General features: G+C 39.2%; 1 protein-coding gene across 1 annotated transcript in view; it reads left to right on the top strand.

The window, feature by feature from the left end:
- The window catches only part of MRAP2 (melanocortin 2 receptor accessory protein 2), a 38,885-nt gene that overhangs the window by 508 nt on the left and 13,582 nt on the right, over positions 1 to 24,795 (top strand). The window contains exon 2 of the mRNA XM_065889146.1: positions 22,276 to 22,375. Within this exon, the coding sequence (XP_065745218.1) occupies positions 22,276 to 22,375 (100 nt within the window). The remainder of the gene's footprint in view (positions 1 to 22,275; positions 22,376 to 24,795) is intronic.

Below are 24,795 nucleotides of genomic sequence, written 5' to 3'. Positions count from 1 at the left end.
TGGGTTTCTGGGGCTGTGGAAAGCAGTCTGTCTGTGTGTGTTCGTAGTGATGGACCAGAATAGCCCGCAGTCATTCCCAGCTCTGTGTTATAGGCATGCATTGTGCTTTGTGTTATTGGAGTGATTAATGATCCAGCACAGAGCAAGGAAATATAACTCTATGAAAGGTTACCTTCCACCTCCAGTCATAACTGCCTGCTGACTGGCCAGCATGAAGCAGCTGTTTCCTTAAGCAGAGTTGACATGATAAGCAGAAAGTGCTGCCCATTACCAGGTCCTGTCGTGGTTACCCCATAAATGTTCCAGAGATGTTTGCTTGTTTCAGAATGAATGTCCACAGCACCATAAAAATCGTAGGTTCTTATCTGGCTCAGCTTAATGGAACATGCTAGGAAATACAAGAGAGACTAGAATTGAAGATGCAAATGTGGCAAAGGAAATGCTTTCACTTCTTTTGTGTTTCCTGGCCGCTGCCACTCTAAGCTGTCTTGGCATTCATGGTTCCTCACTCCTACTTTCTATTTTTTTCAGCTTCATTGAGGTATACTTGACAAATAAAATTGTAATATATTTAAAGTATACAAAGTGATAATTTGATATATTTTATATATTGTGAAAAGATTCCCCCCATCGAGTTAATTAACACATCCATCACCTCAGGTATGTATTTGTTTGATTGTTTATTCATTGTGAGAACATTTAAGTTCTATTCCCTTGCAAATTTCAATTGTACGAAACAGTGTTATCAACTATACTTTCCATGTTATACATTAGATCCTTAGATCTTATTCATCTTATAGCTGAAAGTTTATACTCTTTTACCAACCTCTCCTGATTTCCCCAATCCCCCAGCCCCTGGCAACCACTTTTCTACTCTATTTCTATGAGTTCGACTTTTTTTCTTTTTTTTAGAGTCTACATATAAGTGATATCATGCACTATTTGTCTTTCTCTGTCTTGCTTATTTCACTTCATATAATGCCCTCCAGTTTCACAAATCTTGTCATAAATGACAGTATTTCCTTCTTCTTAAAGGCCAAATAATACTCAAATATCTATTTATCTATCTATCTATCTATAACATTTAATTAATCCATTCATCCATGAATAGACAGTTAGGTTGTTTCCATACCTTGGCTATTGTGAATAATGTTACAATGAACATGGGAGTATAGATAACCTCTTCAAGATAACGCTTTCATTTCCGTTGGATATATATCCAGAAATGGGAAAGCTGGATGATATGGTAGTTCTACTTTTAATTTCTTGAGGAAATTTCATGCTGTTTTTCATAGTGGCTGCACCAGTTACATTCCTACCCACAATGCACAAGGGCTCCCGTTTCTCCACATCCTCACCAACAGTTGTTATCTCTTGTCTTTTTGGTAACACATTCTAACAGTGGTGAGATGATATCTCCTTGAGGTTTTGAATTGCATTTTTCTAAAGATTAGCAATGTTGACCACATTTTCATTTACCTGTGGACCATTTGGATATCTTCTTTGGAAAAATGTCTATTCAGGCCCTTTGCCCATTTTTAAATTGCATTGTTTTTTTGCTATTGAGTTGTATGAGTTCCTTGTATATTTTGGATATTAACCCCCTACCAGATATGTGATTTGCAAATGTTTTCTCATATTCCATAATTTGCCTTTTCATTTTGTCGATGATTTCCTTTGCTGTGCAGAGGCTTTTTAGTTTGATGTACTTCCACTTGTTTATTTTTGCCTTTGTTCCCTTTGCTTTTGGCGTTAAATCCAAAAACTCATTACTAAGAGTGATGTCAAGGAGCTTACCCCTATGTTTATGACCATTATTTTGAATTCTCACTAAGATCTGTTTCTGGAGATTTATCTTATTCTTTTGTTTGGAATATATTCCTCTATTTCTTCAGTCTCCTTGACTCTCTGTTTTGGTTTCTGTGCATTAGATAAAAGAGCCACCACTCCCAGTCTAGCAGAGTGGTCTTATATAGGAAATGAACCTTGTCATTCAGCCAGGCCTGAGATCTTAGTTTTCTCTCAAACTTGTATGATTGTTCAAGCAAACTTCTTTGTATTAGTAGCTCCTAGTAATTGAGGGTGTGTCAAGACCTGTCTGTGTCTGGAAGGAGAGGATTGTGGTCAGTGCCTAGATGCAGTTTGATTAGAAGCAGAACCTCAGGCAGCAGCTGCAGAGTAAATAGTTAAATTCTTTCCAGGGAGAAACTGGGAAATGGGCATTTTGTCTGCTCCTTCTGTGCTGAGCCTGGTGGAGAGCCATGGAAGGGTCTGTCAGGCTTTTAAGAACTACAGTCCTGTCGGACTCATGGCTATCAGAGCTAGGATATCAGGCAGTCCCTTGGGCAGCAGCTGCAAAAGCTGGGGCGCCAGACTTGTATAAAAGCTCCTTCCAGGGAGATACTGACAACTTGGTTTTTTATTATTAGAGTGGGCTAGAGGAAGAAGGCAGGGAAGTATCTGTTGGCTTCACTGGTCCCTGGGAAGGATCACAGCTGGCCCCTAGATGCCTGATAAATTAAAAGTCTGGCCCTCAGGCATCATCTTCTAAAGTAAGCAGATAAACCCCTTTCAGAGAAAGACTGGGAAATGGGTGTTTTTGCTTGCTCCCTCTGCACTGAGCCCTGGGGAGATAGTCATATGTGCTCATGAAGAACTGCTCCTTTGTTTGCTATAACCTTGGATTCTCATGGACAAAAGCCCTGTCTGCTTTCAGAGCTAGATGTTTAGGAGGCTTGTCTCTCTAGTGGGAGTCATTTATTTTTAATTGAGGTAAAATTGGTACATAACATTATGTAAGTGTCAGGTGTACAAAATTATATTTAACATCTGTGTACACTACAAAGTGATCATCACCAAAGGTCTAGTTATCCACCATCACCATACAGTTGACCCCTTTTACTCATTTCAACTGTCCCCTAACTCCCTTCCCCTCTGATAACCACTGATCTGTTTTCTGTGTCTATCAATTTTTTGTTTGTTTTGTTTGTTTGTTTTAGATTCTACATATGAGTGAAATTATACAGTATTTGTCTTTCTCTAGTGTATTTTCTTTTCTCTAGTGTATCTCACTTAACATAATACCCTCACGGTCTATCTCTATTGTCTCAAATGGCAACATTGCATTCTTTTTTATGACTGAGTAATATTCCATTTTCTCTGTGTGTTTGTACTGTCTTCATTATCCATTCATCCATTGATGGACCCTTAGGTTATTTCCAAATCTTTGCTATTATAAATAATGCTGTGGATTTGTTCAAGATGGCAGAGTAGAAGGATGTGCTCTCACTCCCGCTTCTGAGAGCACTGGAATCACAACTAACTGCTGAACAGTCATCGACAGGAAGATGCTGGAACTCACCAAAAAAGATACCCCACATCCAAAGACAAAGGAGAAGCCACAATGAGATGGTAGGAGGGGCGCAACACAGTAAAATCAAATCCCATAACTGCTGGGTAGGTGACTCACAAACTGGAGAACACTTATACCACAGAAGTCCACCCACTGGAGTGAAGGTTCTGAGCCCCACGTCAGGCTTCCCAACCTGGGGGTCCGTCAATGGGAGGAGGAATTACTAGAGAATCAGACTTTGAAGGCTGGCAGGATTTGATTGCAGGACTTCGACAGGACTGGGGGAAACAGAGACTCCACTCTTGGAGGGCACACACAAAGTAGTGTGTGCATCAGGACACAGGGGAAGGAGCAGTGGCCCCATAGAGACTGAACCAGACATGCCTGCTAGTGTTGGAGCATCTCCTACAGAGGCGGGGGGTGGCTGTGTCTCACCATGAGGACAAGGACACTGGCAGCAGAAGTTCTGGGAAGTACTCCTGGCGTGAGTGCTCCCAGAGTCTGCCATTAGCCCCACCAACGAGCCCCAGTAGGCTCCAGTGTTGGGTTGCCTCAGGCCAAACAAGCAACAGGGAGGGAACCCAGCCCCACCCATCAGCAGACAAGTGGATTAAAGTTTTACTGAGCTCTGCACACCAGAGCAACAGCCAGCTCTACCCACCACCAGTCCCTCCCATCAGGAAACTTGCACAAGCCTCTTAGATAGCCTCATCCGCTAGAAGGCAGACAGCAGAAGCAAGAAGAACTACAATCCTGCAGCCTGTGGAACAAAAACCACATTCACAGAAAGATAGACAAGATGAAAAGACAGAGGGCTATGTACCAGATGAAGGAACAAGATGAAACCCCAGAAAAACAACTAAATGAAGTGGAGATAGGCAACATTCCAGAAAAAGAATTCAGAATAATGATAGTGAAGATCATCCAGGACCTCGGAAAAAGAATGGCGGCAAAGATCGAGAAGATGCAAGAAATGTTTAACAAAGACCTAGAAGAATTAAAGAACAAACACAGAGATGAACAATACAGTAACTGAAATGAAAAATACACTAGAAGGAATCAATAGCAGAATAACTGAGGCAGAAGAATGGATAAGTGACCTGGAAGACAGAATAGTGAAATTCACTGCTGCAGAACAGAATAAAGAAGAAAGAATAAAAAGAAATGAAGACAGCCTAAGAGACCTCTGGGACAACATTAAATGCAACAACATTCACATTTTTGGGGTCCCAGAAGGAGAAGAAAGAGATAAAGGACCCAAGAAAATATTTGAAGAGATTATAGTCCAAAAATTCCCTAAACTGGGAAAGGAGATAACCACCCAAGTCCAGGAAGCACATAGAGTCCCACACAGGATAAACCCAAGGAGAAACACGCCAAGACACATAGTAATCAAATTGGCAAAAATTAAAGACAAAGTATTGAAAGCAGCAAGGAAAAAACAACAAATAACATAGAAGGGAACTCCCATAAGGTTCACAGCTGATTTCTCAGTGGACACTCTACAAGCCAGAAGGGAGGGGAATGACATTTAAAGTGATGAAAGGGAAGAACCTACAACCAAGGTTACTCTCCCTGGCAAGGATCTCATTCAGATTCGTTGGAGAAATCAAAAGCTCTACAGACAAGCAAAAGCTAACAGAATTCAGCACCACCAAACCAGCTCTACAGCAAATGCTAAAGGAACTTCTCTAAGTGGGAAACACAAGAGAAGAAAAGGACCTACAAAAACAAAGCCAAAACAATTAAGAAGATGGTCATAGGAACATACATATCGATAATTACCTTAAACGTGAATGGATTAAATGCTCCAACCAAAAGACACAGCCTCACTGAATGGATACAAAAACAAGACCCATATATATTCTGTCTACAAGAGACCCACTTCAGACCCAGGGACACATACAGACTGAAAGTGAGGGGATGGAAAAAGATATTCCATGCAAATGGAAATCCAAAGAAAGCTGGAGTAGCAATACTCAATATCAGATAAAATAGACTTTAAAATAAAGAATGTTACAAGAGACAAGGAAGGACACTACATAATGATCAAGGGATCAATCCAAGAAGAAATAACAATTATAAATATATATGCATCCAACATAGGAGCACCTCAATACATAAGGCAACTGCTAACAGCTATAAAAGAGGAAATTGACAGTAACACAATAATAGTGGGGAACTTTAACACCTCACTTACACCAATGGACAGACCATCCAAACAGAAAGTTAATAAGGAAACACAAGCTTTAAATGACACAATAGACCAGATAGATTTAATTGATATTTATAGGACATTCCATCCAAAAACAGCAGATTACACTTTCTTCTCAAGTGCGCAGAGAACATTCTCCAGGATAGATCACATCTTGGGTCACAAATCAAGCCTCAGTAAATTTAAGGAAATTGAAATCATATCAAGCATCTTTTCTGACCACAACGTTATGAGATTAGATATCAATTACAGGGGAAAAAACGTAAAAAACACAAACACATGGAGGCTAAACAATACGTTCCTAAATAACCAAGAGACCACTGAAGAAATCAAAGAGGAAATCAAATACCTAGAGACAAATAACGATGAAAACACAATGATCCAAAGCCTATGGGATGTGGCAAAACCAGTTCTAAGAGGGAAGTTTATAGCAATACAATCCTACCTCAAGAAACAACAAATGGGCTTCCCTGGTGGCTCAGTGGTTGAGAGTCTGCCTGCCGATGCAGGGGACATGGGTTCGTGCCTTGGTTCAGGAATATCCCACATGCCACGGAGTGGCTAGGCCCATGAGCATGACCACTGAGCCTGCGTGTCCAGAGCCTGTGCTCCGCAACGGGAGAGGTCACAACAGTGAGAAGCCCGTGTACCACAAAAAAAAAAAAAAAAAAAAAAAACAAACATCTCAAATAAACAATCTAACCTTACACCTAAAAGAACTAGAGAAAGAAGAACAAACAAAACCCAAAGTTAGTAGAAGGAAAGAAATCATAAAGATCAGAGCTGAAATAAATGAAAAAGAAACAAAGAAAACAAAGCAAAGATCAATACAACTAAGAGCTGGTTCTTTGAGAAGATAAACAAAATTGATAAACCATTAGCCAGACTCGTCAAGAAAAAGACGGAGAGGACTCAAATCATTAAAATTAGAAATGAAAAAAGAGAAGTTACAACAGACACCACAGAAATACAAAGGATCCTAAGAGACTACCACAGGCAACTCTATGCCAATAAAATGGACACCCTGGAAGAAATGGACAAATTCTTAGAAAAGTATAACCTTCCAAGACTGAACCAGGAAGAAATAGAAAATATGAACAGACCAATCACAAGTATTGAAATTGAAATTGTGATTAAAAATCTTCCAACAAACAAAAGTCCAGGACCAGATGACTTCACAGGTGAATTCTATCAAACATTTAGAGAAGAGCTAACACCCATCCTTCTCAGACTCTTGCAAAAAATTGCAGAGGAAGGAACACTCCCAAACTCATTCTATGAGGCCACCATCACCTTGATACCAAAACCAGACAAAGATACTACAAAAAAAGAAAATTACAGGCCAATATCACTCATGAATATAGATGCAAAAATCCTCAACAAAATACTAGCAAACAGAATCCAACAACACATTAAAGGATCATACACCATGATCAAGTAGGATTTATGCCAGGGATGCAAGGATTCTTCAATATACACAAATCAATCAATGTGATACACCATATTAACAAACTGAAGGAGAAAAACCATATGATCATCTCAATAGATGCAGAAAAACTTTTGACAAAATTCAACACCCATTTATGATAAAAACTCTCCAGAAGGTGGGCATAGGGGGAACCTACCTCAACATATTAAAAGCCATATATGACAAACCCACAGTAAACATCATTCTCAATGGTGAAAACCTGAAAGCATTTCCTCTAAGATCAGGAACAATACAAGCATGTCCACTCTCATCACTATTATTCAACAAAATTTTGGAAGTCCTAGCCACAGCAGTCAGAGAAGAAAAAGAAACAAAAGGAATACAAATTGGAAAAGAAGAGTAAAACTGTCACTGTTTGCAGATGACATGATACTATACATAGAGAATCCTAAAGATGCCACTAAAAAACTACTAGAGCTAATCAATAAATTTGGTAAAGTTGCAGGATACAAAATTAATGCACAGAAATCTCTTGCATTCCTATACACTAATGATGAAAAATGTGAAAGAGCCAAGGGGGGAAAGTGGCGGGGCAGGGGGGGAGAGGTGGGATGAACTGGGAGACTGGGATTGACATATATACACCAATATGTATAAAATGGATAACTAATAAGAACCTGCTGTATAAAAAAAATTAAATTAAAAAAATAATGCTGCAATGAACATAGGTGTTTATACATCTTTGCGAATTAGTGTTTTCATATTCTTCAGATAAATACCTAGAAGTAGAATAGTTGGATCATATGGTAGTTCTATTAATTTTTTGAGGAATCTCCATACTGTTTTGTATAGTGGCTGCACCAATTTACATTCCTACCCATAGCGCTCAAGTGTTCCCTTTTCTTCTCATCCTCTCTAACACTTGCTATTTCTTGTCTTGAGAGCCATTCTAACAGTTGTAAGGTGATATCTCATAGTGGTTTTGATTTGAATTTCTCTAATAGTGATATTGAACATCTTTTCATGTGCCTTTTGGCCATCTGTATGTCTTCTTTGGAAAGATGTCTATTCAGAACCTCTGCCCATTTTTTAGTAGAGTTGTGTGTGTTTTTTGTTGTTGTATTGTCTGTGTTCTCTATATTTTTTATATTAACCCCTTTTGCATATATGATTTACAGATTTCTCCCATTCAGTAGGCTGCCTTTTTGTTTTGATGATGGTTTCCTTCACTGTGCAGAAGCTTTTTAGTTTGATGTAGTCCCATTTATTTATTTTGCTTTTGTTTCCCTTGCCTTTGGAGTCAGATCTCTAAAAACATCACTAAGAATGATGTCAGTAAGGTTACCACCTATGTTTTCTTCTAGAAATTTTATGGTTTCAGGTCTTATATTCAAGCCTTTAATCCATTTTGAATTAATTTTTGTGTATGGTGTAAGATAGTGATCTAGTTTCATTCTTTTGCATGTGGCTGTCCAGTTTTCCCAAAATCATTTATTGAAGAGACTGTCCTTTCCCCATACTATGTCCTTGGTTCCACTGTCATAGATTAATTGTCCATATATGTGTGGGTTTATTTCTGGGCTCTCTCTGTTCTTCATTGATCTGTGTGTCTGTTTTTATGCCAATATCATACTGTTTTGATACTATAGCTTTGTAGTATATTTTGAAATCAGGGAGTATGATTCCTCCAGGTTTGTTCTTTCTAAAGATTGCTTTGACTGTTCAGGATCTTTTGTGGTTCCATACAAATTTTAGAATTATTTGTTCTAGTTCTGTGAAATGTGTCATTGGTATTTCATTAGGGATGGCATTGAATCTGTAGATTGCTTTGCATAGTATGGACATTTTAGCAATGTTAATTTTTCCAATCCTTGAATGCAGAATATCTTTCCATTTATTTGTGTCTTCTTCAGGTTTTTTTTTGTCAGAGTCTTACAGTTTTCAGCATAGAGATTTTCACCTCCTTGGTTAAATTTATTCTTAGGTATATTATTCTTTTTGATACAATTGTAAATGGAATTGTTTTCGTAATTTCTACTTATGATAGTTCATTATCAGTGTATAGAAATACCAGAGTTTCTGTATATTGAGTTTGTATCCTGCAAATTTACTGAATTCATTTTTGTAGTTGTAACAGTTTTTTGGTGGAGTCTTCAGGGTTTTCTACATATAGTATCATGTCAGCTGCAAATAGTGAAAGTTTTACTTGTTCCTTTTCAGTTTGGATGCTTTTTATTTCTTTTTCTTGTCTAATTGCTAAGACTTCCAATACTATGTTGAATAAAAGTGACAAGTGTGGGCATCCTAGTCTTGTTCCTGGTCTTAGAGGAAGAGCTTTCAGTTTTTCCCTGTTGAGTATGATGTTAGCTGTGGGTTTGTTATATTGATACATGGCTTTTATTAAGTTGAGGTATATTTCCTCCATACCCACTTTTTTTCCCCATGCTATCCTGTTACATTTAATCTCAGCAACTTGCATCCAAGAACTCATTCAAGAGAACATTATATAAGTTTATAAGCCATATTAAGTTGTACCAAAAAAGCTTTGCTTTCCTATAAACAGCCCTGAAAAACATGGTGTTTCTATTTGGTACTTAGATGATACTTTTTTAAAAAATTAAAGTATAGTTGATTTACAATGTTGTGCCAATCTCTGCTGTATAGCAAAATGACTCAGTTATACACATACATGCATTCTTTGCCATTATGGTTTATCCCAGGAGATTGGATATAGTTCCCTGTGGTATACAGTAGGACTTTGTTGTTTATCCATTCAAAATGTAATAGTTTGCATCTACCAACCTCAAACTCTAACTTGATCCCTCTCCCTTCCCCCTCCCCCTTGGCAACCACAAGTCTGTTCTCTATAGCTGTGAGTCTATTTCTACTTTGTAGATAAGTTCATTTGTGCCATATTTTAGATTCCACACATATGTGATATCATATAGTATTTGTCTTTCTCTTTCTGACTTATTTCACTTAGTGTGATCATCTCTATCTGCATCCATGTTGCTGCAAATGGCATTATTTCATTCTTTTTTATGGCTGAGTAATATTCCATTGTATATATGTACCCCGTCTTCTTTATCCATTCATCTGTCAGTGGACATTTAGGTTGTTTCCATGTCTTGGCTATTGTGAATAGTGCTGCTATGAACATAGGGGTGCATGTATCTTTTTGAATTGTAGTTTTGTCTGGGTAGGAGTGGGGTTGCTGGATCATATGGTAGGTCTATTTTTAGTTTTCTGAGGAACCTCTGTGCTGTTTTCCATAGCAGCTGCACCAACTTACATTCCCACCAACAGTGTAGGAGGGTTCCCTTTTCTCCACACCGTCTTCAACACTTGTTATTTGTAGACTTTTTAATGATGGTCATTTTGACTGGTGTGAGGTGGTACCTCATTGTAGTTTTGATTTGCATCTCTCTAATAATTAGTGATGTTGAGCATCTTTTCATGTGCCTATTGGTCATCTGTATGTCTTTTTGGAGAAATGTCTATTAATATAGTCACTTTGTTGAGAGTTCTTGTAAATGGATGTCAACTTTTGTCAAATGCTTTTTATGCAACGATTGATATGATCATGTGATTTTTATCTTTCATCCTGTTAATGTGGTGTATCATGTTGATTGATTTGCAGATACTGAACCATTTTTGCATCCCTGAAATAAATCCCTCTTGTTCATGATCTTTTTAATGTATGTTAAATTCAGTTTGCTAATGTTTTGTTGAAGATTTTTGCATCTATTTTCGTCAGAGATATTGGCGTGTGATTTTTTTTTCCCTTGGTATTCTTGTCTGGTTTTGGTATCAGGATAATATGGCCTTGTAAAATGAGTTGGAAACATTTCCTCCTCTTAATTTTTTTGGAACAGTTTGAAAAGCATAGGTATTAAATCTTCTTTGAATGTTTCGTAGAATTCACCAGTGAAGTTGCCTGGTCCTATACTTTTGTTTGTTTGGAAGTTTTTTAAAATCACTGATTCAATCTCCTTATTAGTAATTGGTCTATTCAGATTTTCTATTTCTCCATAATTCAGTCTTAGAAGATTGTGTGTTTCTAGAAACATCCATTTCTTCTAGGTTGTTGAATTTGTTGGTATATAGTTGTTCTTAGGAGTCTCTTATAATCTTTTCTATTTCTGTGGTATCAGTTGTAATTTCTCCTCTTTCATTTCTGACTTTGATTCTTCTCTGTTTTTTTTTCTTGGTTAGTCTAGCTGTTGGCTTGTTGATTTTGTTTATCTTTTCAAAGAACCAGCTCTTAGTTTCATTAATCCTTTCTATTTTTTTCATTTATTTTGGGTCTGATCTTTATTATTTCCTTCCTAATGCCAACTTTGAACTTTGTTCTTTGTTTTCTAGATCCTTTAGGTGTAATGTTAGATTGTTTATTTGAGATTTTTCTTGTTTCTCATGGTAGGCCTGTATTGCTATGAACTTCCCTCTTAGAATCGCTTTTGCTGCCTCTTAGAGATTTTAGTATGTCATATTTTTGTTTTCATTTATCTTTAGGTATTTGAAAATTTCTCCTTTGATTTCTTCAAAGATTCATTGGTTGTTCAGATTAAATGTTGTTTAATCTACACATTTTTGTGGTTTTTACAATTTTCTTCCCATATTTGATTTCTAGTTTTATACCGTTGTGTTTGGGAAAGATGCTTAATATGATTTCAAACTTCTTGAATTTATTGAGACTTGTTTTTTGGCTTGTTTAACATGTTATCTAGCCTGGAGAGTGTTCCATGTGCACCTGAGAATGGGTACTCTGCTGCTTTTGGATGAAACGCTTTGTATATATCTATTAAATCTGTCTGCTCTAATGTGTCGTTTAAGCCTAATGTTTCTTTATTGATTTTGTTTGAATGATGTATCCACTGATGTAAGTGGGGTGTTAAAGTCCCCTACTGTTAGTTTGTTGATGTTAATTTCACTCCTTAGGCCTGTTAATATTTGCTTTATGTATTGTGGAGCTCCTATATTGGGTGCATATGTATTTTTTAAGTGTTACATCTTCTTGCTTCATTGACCTCTTTATCATTATATATATCCTCTTTGTCTTTTATTACATTCTTTGTTTTAAAGTCTATTTTGTATGATATGAATATAGCTACACCAGCTTTCTTTTAGTTTCCATTTGCATGGACTATCTTTCCCCATCCTTTCACTTTTAATTTGTGTGTGTCCTTACTTCTGAAGTGGATCTCTTGTAGGCAGCATCTAGATGGGTCTTGTTTTTTTATCCATTCAGTCACTCTGTGTCTTTTGATTGGACAATTTAGTCCACTTACATTTAAAGTAATTACTGATAGATATGTACTTATTGCCATTTTGTTAATTATTTTTGGATTGTTTTTGTAGTTCCTCTCTGTTTCTTTTTCTCTTTCTCTCTTCCCTTGTGGTTTCATGGCTGTCTTTAGTGTTATGTTTAGGTTAATTCCTCTTTCTTTTGTGTATTTACTATAAATTTTTGTTTGTGGCTACCATGGTTTACATATGACACCCTATGCATATAATGGTCTGTTTTAGGTTGATAACAACTTAAATTTGAACACATTCCAGAAGGTTACTTTTTTTTTTTACTCCCTCCCTCATGTTTTATATTTTTTGACATCTTTATGACATCTGTATAGGTGTATATATACATCTATATATCTATATTTATGACATCTTTTACATTTTTTATTTTATGCATATTTTAACTAATTAGTTTTAATTTTTCTATTTTTTGTCTTTTAATCTTCATTCTTGCTTTATAAGTGATTGATCCATTACCTTTACTACTGACTTATCTATTCTAGTGAGATTTTTACTCAATGTTTTTATGTTATTAATCAATGCCATTTCTTTTTAGCTTAAAGAAGTCTCTTTAACATTTTTTGTAAGCCCAGTTTAATGGTGATGAACTCCTCTAGGTTTTGCTTATCTGGGAAACTCTTAAACTCTTCAATTCTGAATGATAACCTTGTCAGGTAGAGAACTTTTGGTTGGAATTTTTTCCTTTCAGCACTATGAATATGTCATGCCACTCCCTTCACCTGCTAAGTTTCTGCTGAAAATTTTACTGATAGCCTTATGGGGTTTCTCTTGTATATGTAAAGTTTTTTTTTTTTTTTAGCTACTTTTAAGATTCTCTCTTTATTTTTGCCTTTTATCATTTTAATTATGGTGTGTCTTGGTGTGGATCTCTTTGGGTTCATCTTATTTGGAACTCTCTAGACTTACTGGACCTGGATGTCTATTTCCTTCTTCAGACTAGGAAAGTTTTCAGCTAATATTTCTTCAGATAAGCTTTCTGGCCTTTTCTCCTCCTTTTGGACCCCTATAATGTGAATGTTATTCTGCTTGACATTATTCCAAAAGTCCCTTGAGATATCTTTACTTTTTAAAATTCTTTTTTTTGTTTTTGCTCCTGTGTCTTAGTGAGTTCCATTGCTTTTTCTTCCTGTTGTGTTCTGCTTCATCCAGTCTGCTGTTGAACCCCTCTAGTTTGTTTTTCAGTTCAGTTATTATATTCTTCAGCTCTTTAACTTCTGTTTAGTACTTTCTTATATGTTCTCTTTCTTTGTTGAAGCTCTTACTGTGTTCCTCCATTCTTCTCCCAAGTTCGGTGAACATCTTTATGAGCATTACTTTGAACTTTTTATCAGGTAGATTGCTTATCTCCATTTCATTAAGGTCTTTTTCTGAGGTTTTGTCTTGTTCTTTCATTTGGGACATATTCCTCTGTCTCCTCATTTTGAGTAACTCTCTGTGTTTGTTTCTGTGTATTGGGCCAAAAAGCTGCCTCCTCCAGTCTTGAAGGAGTGGCCTTGTGTAGGAAATCCTGTGGGCCCCAGATGCCCTGGCCACTAGAGCTGGGCACTCAAGGGGCATCCCCTGTATGGGCTGCATGTGCCAGCCTGCTGCAGTGCAGGGGTGGGCAGGGGTCTTGCCCAACCCAGATGTGGCATGCAGCTGTAGCACAGGGGTGGGTGGAGCTCTCATTGAGGCACACCTACTGGCACTAGCAGGTTAGAGAGAGACTTCCAAAATGGCACCCACCAGTGCTGGCATTAGCAAGATAGAATGAAATCACAAGAATGGCATCTGCCAGTGTATCCATCACCAGAAAGAGTCCCAGCAGGTTCCTGCCTTTCCAACAGATTCTTGAAGATTAGTTAATGGGTCTCCTTCATGAATAGTCCAGGTGCTTTTCAAACGGGTGTTTTTGTGCTGGATTCTGGGGCAAGGGAGTCTGTGAGCCCTTTAAAAAGCAGGTTCTCCATTCCCTACAGATCTGTGTTTTTCCTGGATGTAATCCTCATTGGTTTTCAAAGCCAGGCATTTTGGGGGCTTGTCTCTCCTATGCAGGATCTAAGATTTGGGGTGCTTGCTATAGAGCACAGACCACCTCACTCCTTAGAGAAAAGTTCTGTATTTTTGAGATCTCTCCCAATTGTGGGTCGCTGCACCAGGGTGGAGATTTTTTTTTTGGTGAGACTGTGTTTCTGCATCTCCTAACTGTCTCAATGCTGTCTTTTTATCCTTTGTTGTGGAGGCTCTGTTTGTCCAGTTTTCAGGTCTTTTTTAGAAGGAAGTATTCCCTATGTAGTTGTAGATTTGTTGTGTCCGTGGCAGGAGGTGAATTCAGGATCTTCCTACACCACCATCTTGAACTGCCTCCAGTGGGGCTCTAGATGTGTGGTCTGAACCCTTCCTCAGGGAGAATGTGGGAGTTGGGGGTTACCTCAGATGGCTATGTTGCTATGCTGGGGGTGGGGTTAATGGCAAGAGTGTGTCTCAGCCTTTCCTACTCATTTGGATGTGAGTAGGAAATCATTTGTCAGATGTGTAGGAGTTGCTCAGATAGTTTCTGGATATCTTTCAGAGGGAATTGCTCCATATGTAGCTGTATATTCCATGTGTCTGTGGGAGGAGGGGAGCTCAGGAGCCTCCTGAGTCTCCATCGTGGTCAGCTCCCAATTCCAGCTAATAAAGTGTTTAGCCTTTGTTCCCACTCCCTCATTGCAGGAAGGACCACAAGAGCCGGGGCTTCATGTATAGGTCCTGGGGCCTGGATGCTACTGATTGCTGATGGCTGTGGCAGACCATCTGGCTGGGCAATTAGAGGGACAGGGGCAGTGATACCCTGGCTGGTTCCTGCCCTCTGGTCTCCAGCGATGGGACTGTAAAGGGCTTTGGAGTTACTAATTTCCTGGAACAAGAGCTTTCTATTTTTGTTCCTTAAAAATCGTTAACTAAACCACATATCATTTACCCCTGAAGTGAATAGTAATAATTAAATGCTTTTGCCCATTCCTGTATTGATGTCTTCTCAGTAGTTCTTTGTGGAAGTAAAAAAAAGTACATGGAATCCATTAGGATGTGCTGTCATCAATTTTCTGATGGAGGGCTGTTGCCGTCAGGGTGTGAAATCACCCCCTTTAACTTACTTTGATTCTTTAATCTGTTATTTTCTGGGAAAATCTGTAGGTAAGGATACTTGCTGTTAAGAATTTTAGCGGAGGGCTTCCCTGGTGGCGCACTGGTTGAGAATCTGCCTGCTAATGCAGGGGACACGGGTTTGAGCCCTGGTCTGGGAAGATCCCACATGCCGCGGAGCAACTAGGCCCGTGAGCCACAACTACTGAGCCTGCGCATCTGGAGCCTGTGCTCCGCAACAAGAGAGGCCACGATAGTGAGAGGCCCGCGCACCGCGATGAAGAGTGGCCCCCGCTCGCCGCAACTAGAGAAAGCCCTCGCACAGAAACGAAGACCCAACACAGCCAAAATAAATTAATTAATAAACTTCTTAAAAAAAAAAAAAAAAAAGAATTTTAGCGGAAATCAAAATGACTGGGCAAATTGCCATATATTTCCCTGTAATACAAGCTTTTACAGCTTGGTGACACAGATTTTATTTTTGTGTCATTTTGCACCTGTCTCTTTTTCTTAGTTTAAGGGGCAGAGAAAACAGCCTGCTGCTGTAGTTTTGGTTGGTGCATTTCCAGAAACTGTTGAAAATCTCTTTGGGGCATATTACATTTAGAAATGATTATAGCTGGAAAAAAATTCCTCCAAAATGTAGGGAGAAGTATGATACACTACATACTTACTTTACTCACTATATCATTAATAAGGAGTGCTTTTGTTTTTAACATTCCCATTAGGAAAACCCAAAAATTCCTGGGTGGGTCCTTGCTGTTTTGATTAAGAGATCTGATTAAAGTAGAGGCCCTTAGCTTCAGGAACAAACCCCAAGACATACAGGAAAGTAAGTCAACTATTGTACTGTGTACCTTGGTATAGTTTCCTCCACTTTAAAATGCTGTACTTCTGGCTTTCAAGTGTGTCTCCTTGTTTGGCTGAGCAAAATTCAAAGCCAGTTAGGTGCAGTTTCAAAAGAATAAAAGCAAGTCATTTCAATGGGAAGCACTTATGAAGATAGGAATGACCATAGCAATTACCTTCATTTATTTGACCTGTAATGAATCTTCATAGCAATAGTTAGATCTCTAGTTAGACTAAGTTCTCCTGCCTGCTGAAATTAAGATTCCTACCTCCAAAGGGTCTTTCATGTGAGAAACAACCTCTGATGGTCATTGTAAATTCTCATTTTGCCTTCAGTTTTGGATCTGGTATTAAACCTTATATCTATCAGAAGTGGACATATATCTGGCATACACTGGGTACCAGCAGAATGGACATTCATTCATTCTGCATGTATTTGTTGAGTACCTGTTATGTGCAGCACTATTTTAAGCACTGGAGATACAACAGTGAACAGAAAAGACAAAACACTTTCTCATGTGGATCTTGCATTTTACTGGGAGAGAGATAATAAGTAAGTTAAATAGATGAACTATGCCAGATGGTGATAAAAGATAGAGTAGGGAAAGGAGATGTGGAGAGTCGAGGTGAAAGTATAGCTAGAATGGCCATGGAAGGCCTTCCTGAGAAGGAGAAAAATGATAAAAGACCTAAAGGAAGTGAGAGATTGAGCTATAAGATACTTTGGGAAGAACATTCCAGAAAGTGCTCCATGGCAAGAGCAAAATGGAACACACAAGGAACAATGAAGAGGTCAGCCTGGTGCCAGAGGGGTAAATAAGAGGCAGAACATCAGGAGACAAAGTCAGGTGATGGGGAAGAGGGCACTGGGGCCTTAGAGGTCAAGCTAAGGACTTAGGACTTAGGACATTTTCTCTGAGAAGTCATTTGAGGGTTTGGAGCAGAAGCGTGGTACCTAGCTTGGGTTTCAGTAAGATCACTCTGCAGCTGGGGAAGGAAGGGGATGAGATTGGAAGCAGAGACCAGACAGGGGGCTATTGCCAAAATCCAGGCAGCTGCTGAGGTGACTTGGACCATGGTGGGGGCAGTGGAGTGGTAAGAAGTACATATACTCTGGATCTTTTTGAAGATAGATCTGACAGGATTTGTCAGTGGATTGGCAGTAGGGTGCAAGAGAAGGAGAAGGGCCAAGGATGATTTGAAACTTGTGATCTGAGTAACTGGCAGTATGAATTGCCATTGACTGAGATGGGGAGAAACAGCACCACCAGGAGCTCATTTTTGGACTTGTTCAACTGAGACCCATCAGACCTCCAAGAGGACATGAGGGGAGAGGTAGGTGTACAGTGAAGGTATAAATTTGAGAGTCATCAGCATATTCAAACCCAAGAGGCTGGTTGAATGAGTATTGATTAGAAAACTAAAGAGGTCCCAGAATTGAGCCCTGGGACACCCTAGCATTTAGAAATTGGGGGATGTTCAGAAGAAAGCAGCAAAGGAGTTTGAATTGAATTTATAGAAAGGTAAGAAGAAAATTGTGTGATTGTGGTTTCCTGGAAGCCAAGTGAAGAAAGGGTTTCAAAGATGAGACCATGGAATGTGTCACATGCTACTATTATGGTCAAGTAAGTCGAGGGCTGAGACTTGACTCTTGGATTTACAGTGTAGAAATTAATGGCAATGACCTTAAAAGCAGTTTCAGTAGAGTGTTAGGAGTAAACACTGCTAGAATTGGTTCAATAAAAAATGAGAGGAGAGGAACTGGAGACAGTATGTCCAGGCAGATATCTCAAGAATTGTGTTATAAATTTAGGGAGGAAGAGAAATGGGGCATTTATGAAGGGCTTGGCTAGGTGAGACATTTAGATAAGCAGAAGCAAAAGCCTATGAGTCAATGAGTTTACATTTTAGCGGGACCAATCTGGCAGCTGTGTTGAGGTGAGACTAAAGGAGCATCCTCTGATTCTGAGCCATCAGTGGTGGCCACAGTCTGTACTTTTGTCATGTGCCAACTTGCAGATAATGCCAGATACATGCGTGGATGAGTCAGCAGGAAGCTGACTCATCAAGATAGGAAACAGAGCTAGAGCTAGTGAAGGCTTAGAGTAAGACGTGTGATGGGGAGCACAGTAGAGACAAATACTAGAACCCCACTGTTGGCTCCTTGCCAGGAATTCATACCACAGAACTGACCCTAACACCGTAGGAACCAGAAGTGGTGTGAAGACAGTGCTGGCTCTGGCGTCCTGAACCCTCTCTTTAAGCATTAACCCTCATTTTTCATACAACCACGAGATGGAAAGGTCACAATTTATTCTTTTTTTCTTTTTTAAATTTTATTTTAGGGACTTCCCTGACAGTCCAGTGGTTAAGGCTCCACCTTCCAATGCAGGGGCGTGGGTTCAATCCCTGGTTGGGGAGCTAACATCCCACATGCTGCATAGTGCAGCCAAACATTTAGAAAAATTAAATAAATTAAATAAAAAATTTATTTTATATTGGACTATAGTTGATTTACAATGTTGTGTTAGTTTCAGGTGTACAGCAAACTGATTCAGTTATACATATACATATATCTGTTCTTCTTCAAAATCTTTTCCCATTTAGGTTATTACAAGATATTGAGCAGAGTTCCCTGTGCTATACAGTAGGTCCTTGTTGGTTGTCTATTTTAAATATAGTCGTGCGTATATGTCAATCCCAAACTCCCAATTTATCCCTCCCCCCACCCTCCCCCTTTGGTAACCATAAGTTTGTTTTCTAAGTCTGTGAGTCTGTTTCTGTTTTGTAAATAAGTTCATTTGTATCATTATTTTAGATTACGCATGTAAGTGATATCATATTTGTTTTTCTCTGACTTACTTCACTTAATATGATCATCTCTAGGTCCATCCATGGTGCTGCAAATGGCATTATTTCATTCTTTTTTTATGGCTGAGTAGTATTCCATTATATATATATACCACATCTTCTTTATCCATTCCTCTGTCGAAGGACATTTAGGTTGCTTCCACGTCTTGGCTATCGTAAAAAGCGATGCAATGAACATTGGGGTGCATGTATCCTTTCGAACCATGGTTTTCTCTGGATATATGCCCAGGAGTGGGATTAGTGGATCATATGGTGATTCTATTTTTGGTTTTTTAAGGAACCTCCATACTGTTCTTCATAGTGGCTGCACTAATTTACATTCCCACCAACAGTGTAGGAGAGTCCCCCTTTCTCCACATCCTCTCCAGTATGTCTTGTTTGTAGACTTTTTGATGATGGCCATTCTGCCTGGTGTGAGGGGTGGAGGGGAGGGGAAATAGGATGGGATAGTTGCTCTTGTCCTCCCCTGTAGTGGAAAACATGGAGAAACATATCATACCAGTGAAAACCATGCAAGCTGTCAGCTTTCAGCTCTGTTTCATTCCATTTATTAGAGGTCAGGCTAAGGGAAAGTCATTTTATTATGACACATCCTATTTGGAATTCCTCTGGGCAATTTGCTCTACCCTCTTACTATAATGGTCTCCAAATAGCTCAGTCTCTAGGCAGGACAGAAGTAGCTGTTCGGCTCTATTAGAACCCCCTGTGGAAGGCTTTCTTGGCTTCCTTAATGAACCGGGCTCCTTGGAGCCTCACTCACTCTATGTAAACCTCTGTTCTGACTTCCTTCCAAGAAAGGGTGCTATTGGGGAAGACCAGAGGCTCTGCATTCCTCCTTTTACTGCAATGCTCATGTCTGTGAAACTTGGCATATAAATAAAACTTCAAGAGAGTTTGCTTATTCCTGAGATGAGATGGAGATCTCTGATATTCTCTGAAAGGGGCTCAGGGTGAGAAAGTGCCCTGGGATTGGGCCATGTGACAGAGGATGAGGTAGAGGAGAATTAATGGAAATAATCTGAGGAAGCAGAATTTCCTTTGGAGAAGAATGTGAATCTGAGGAAGCAGAATTTCCTTTGGAGAAGAAGCATATTGTGATGAGAAACCTGGATACTACAATCAAGAAAACATCTGAAAATGTCATTGGATCACGGGGATTTTCAAATTCTAACCAAAGCTCTCTTCATTCCCACTCTGTTCCCTCATGACTTTGCTGAGGGCTGAGACCCTCCCAGGTCCCACATTATTGTTGCTTTGTGATCCGCTCCCTAGGTCACTAGAAGGACGGGGGCAAGGGACTAGGCTGGGTCAAAGGCACTCTCCTCCATCCCTGCCCACTCTGGGATAGGGGACTGGAGGACTCATAGGGATCCAGCCACCATTGGCGGTGTGAAAGCTGTCCTCATGAGAACCCCTTCCTAGTAAAGAGATTTGAAAATGAATCAACACGACTAGATTAAATTCTCAACTGAGGATTTTACAATTCTGGTGGGTCACTGTAGAATTTCCTTTTGTTATGCAGGCAGTTGATGAAGTGTAGGGTATTGAGCTGTTGTTTATCTGCACAATGATGCTTCGCAGTCTGTGCCCCCATAACTGAGATGCTATTGTTACATGTTGCACTTGTGCACATGTGTTGTTTTGGTACTTGTCCTTATGTCTTGTTTAGGCCTCATTTCCATTAGATCGTAAGGCAAAATCTACAATTCCTGTTTCTTTGGCACTCTTAACCCCGGGAAAGATAAATTAGTTTTGCATCCAGAGTGCTGAATAAATGTTGTTGAATAAAAGTTGTTAACCTCTAGGCTATAGTATATGTAGAATGAAAGTATGAATTATGTGAAGTAAATTACTAATCTGATTTCTTCATGTTAGAGTGCTATATACTTATAATTTAGTTAGAATAATGCTTTGTATTTTAAACACATTTAGTGCATAAGTTCTGTTTACCTCTTTTTTTTTAATTGCTAAATATCCTCATTGTATTGCCACATAGGTAAACTTCTTAGAATAGATCAGAAAATGTAAAATACTTCAACTCTGTTGCCTCTCCCAGACTTAAGACCCTATTAGGAAGGTACCAGGTTCTGGTAGACAGCCTGATCTCATCCCCATCCGAGAGACATACGCTAGTGACTATTACCCATGATAGGATCAAGGAGAGACCCATGTAGAGAAGCACAGACAAAAATGTCATGGGGTTCACAGGAGGGAGCAAGCACATCTGTTGGGGAGATTAGGCTTTGTGAAGGAGATGGTGTAAGGAATGGGCTTTGAAGGATAGATAGACTTCCATTAGCTCCAGCCTGGGGACAGTTGTTCCAGCTGGTGAAGGTACAGGCCCCTGAAAAGGTGTGGGTATTAGGAAGCTGTGCCTAAGAGTTCAGATAAGTACAGGGATACAGTGTCCCCTAGTCCACTTGGAAACATGAGTTTTAAAGTAGGGGTAAACTGGGAGAAAATGATCATTTTTACAATAATAGCCTGCAAATGTGTGTTACCTTTTTCTCAGATGCCAGACGTTGTACAAGTTCTTTGTATATGGAATGTCTTCTAATCTGAAAAAGGTCAGGTCTATTTTCATTGAAGCGTTTTTCATAAAAGAGCAATGTTATCAGAGCTATGATAAAGCAGATTTGTACAGAGATGAGGCACAGGGAAAGGCCAAAGTTAGGAAGAGCACTCAGGAGGTCATTTGTATGTTCTCTGCAAGATGTAATGAAGAGCTGAGTTATGCCAGCAGGAGCATGTGTGAAAATACAAAATTGGGTTGGTTTGAATCAGAAGTCATTTTAAACTTCATATTGCAGTTTCTGCTAAAAACTGGATTTTCTAACTCAAAACACTTCAGTGGAATCTTGAGGACCTAGACAGCCCATTTTCTGTCTTAGATTCCTCCACTGGGATGTGGAAACCAAGAGTCTGGAGGACTGACATCTCTTAGTAGTACCTGAGACAGAAATCCGGAGGCACAGACTCTTCCCTCATCCCTGAATCTTTGACTGATGGGTCAAGATTGTCTCAGAAGATTGTTGCCATCTTTTCTCATTTCATGTATCAAAAAGCACAGGTTCCTCAATTATTTAAGTTTTATGCTGCTATGAAATACTAATCCCAGTATTAACTGTCTTGTAGATTCCATTGTGATTGGATTTTGGATTGGTCTCGCGGTCTTTGTGATTTTCATGTTTTTCGTGCTGACTCTGCTGACCAAGACAGGAGCCCCACACCAAGAGTAAGTTTGGGCTGTTCCTAAATGTCCATTAAGCTCCACAGGGACCAGAAAAAACAGAAATGGGATCCGGGGCTGGGGTTGCTTCCAGTGGGTGGAAAGTTGGCCCTGGTTATGGATGTGCTGTCTGGACCCAGTGCCTGTTGTGTGGGACCTGCCTTCCTCCTGGTACTTTGCCTCTTGCCTCTGGGGCTCATTTTCAAGTGAACCCTTGTGCACCTGGGTTTCTTGGTCCTTTCCAGTAGTCTAACTGCTGATCCAGCCTCAATTTTTATTTTGAAGGTATTATTAATTGGGATGTATTTTCTCCTTATTCCCAAAAGAATTTAGATGACTCACCAGACTGAAAACAGTGAAAAAAGACAATAGCAAAAATAGGATGAAAACTAGCTTAGAAAACGTTTTGAGGAGCAGAGAAATAGTTGTTACTGGATACACGACTGAATTAATTATTAACAATAGTCACTGAATTCACCATTAAGTTACCTTGAAACGAAATAAAACGGAAACATTAAGGATTATATAATTTTCATGGCGTGGTAAAGAACATCCATGTTGGGCTTTGAATTTATGGAGGAAATGATTACATGGATGCTTAAAGAACGCTGAGTAATGTCACAATGTATTTGGTCAGTTATGGTTTGCAAAACACTCAGAACTGTTTTAGAGGATTTTCTTTTATCCAAACTCTTCCAAAAAAGGGAAAAATAATAACTTATGTTGGATACCTTATCAGTCAGTCCCAGCAGGCAACAGATAGCACACTCAAATTAGGTAATTAGAAGAGGTTTTTTTTAAAATTTATTTTTTATTGAAGTATAGTTGATTTACAATGTTGTGTTAATTTCTGCTGTACAGCAAAGTGACTCAGCTATACACATATATCCATTTTTTTAATATTCTTTTCTATAATGGTTTATCCCAGGATATTGAATATAGTTCCCTGTGCTATACAATAGGACCTTGTTGTTTATCCAATCTATATGTAATAGTTTGCATCTACTAACCCCAAACTCTCATCCCATCCCTCCCTGACTCTTGGCAACCACATGTCAGATCTCTGTCTGTGAGTCAGTTTCTGTTCTGTAGATAAGTTTATTTGTGCCATATTTTAGATTCCACATATAAGTGATACCATATGGTATTTGTCTTTCTCTTTCTGACTTACTTCACTTAGTATGATAATCTTTAGGTCCATCCATGTTGTTGCAAATGGCATTATTTCATTCTTTTGTATGGCCGAGTAGTATTCCATTGTATACATGTACCACATCTTCTTTATCCATTCTTCTGTCGATGGACATTTAGGTTGTTTCCATGTCTTGGCTATTGTGAATGGTGCTGCTATGAACATAGGGGTGCAGGTATCTTTTTGAATTAGAGTTTTGCCTGGATATATAGAAGAGCTTTTAATAAAGGGACTAGTCACAAGTTGTGGCCCAGGAAGAGGGTGGCCCCCAGGATAGTGCAGGATGCCAGGGCTCAGAACACTGAGGAGTAGATGCACTAGATCTGAAGGGGGTCATGATTGGCAACCAGGAGTCCTGCAGAGAGGCTGGCTGAGAGGAACAATGGTCAAGAGTCACAGTTAGTCCAGTGTGACCTCTCAGGGAGGGAGCCTCCAATAAATATCCAGACCTTTCTTCCCCTCTCCTACCCCTTTCTTACCTTTGCTCCCCACTGGTGAAGCCCACACCACAACCAGTGGCCAGAGCCTCCATCAAAGGTCAGTTTCCTGGGGCACAGAGCAAGATGGGGATGGGTAGAGAGCGACCTGAGAGAGTAAGTGGAAGAAACTGAGCACAAATCCTCACATTTCCATTGGTATCTCCCTTCATCCTCACAGCCTGGCAGCGGCATTCTCATTGTTGTGTCTCATCACACAGTCTGCGGCATCTGCTGTTCAGTCTTCAGCCTGCACTTGAACTATAGCAACTAGTTGTAGGTAGAGAGAAGAGTTCAGCTCATCACGCACCTGTTTTCAGACATTGAGGTCTGGAAAAAAATTTAAACACATGTTAAATGAAAAGAAAAGATCATTTTATTGAAGCATATGGAGATGCATGGTTGAGAATCTCTATAATAGTCACTAAAAAGCCACTAAAATAATATGAACTTTCCCTTTTCTATCTCCTGTTCTCATAAACATCTGAACATGCCTTTACCTCACTTTAAAAATATGGTGTGGATTACAGCAGTAGTAAGAGAAGCCAAGGACAAACTCAGATTAGGGCACATCTTGTAGAGTGGCCAGGGAATAATAACTCCCTTTATCTTCCTTCTCCTCGGAGGGACAGATGGATTTTTGCAGGGTTATTGAGATCTATTTGTTTGATGTAGGATGCAGGTGATTTTACAGATGGGAACACCCTAGCCCAAAAGGAACATGACTTCCTGTAATGATTAATTTTATTTGTCAATTT

This window comes from Phocoena phocoena, chromosome 12, assembly GCF_963924675.1.
Source record: "Phocoena phocoena chromosome 12, mPhoPho1.1, whole genome shotgun sequence".
Classification (NCBI taxonomy): Eukaryota; Metazoa; Chordata; class Mammalia; order Artiodactyla; family Phocoenidae; genus Phocoena; species Phocoena phocoena.
This window is presented reverse-complemented; position numbering and strand designations above follow the sequence as displayed.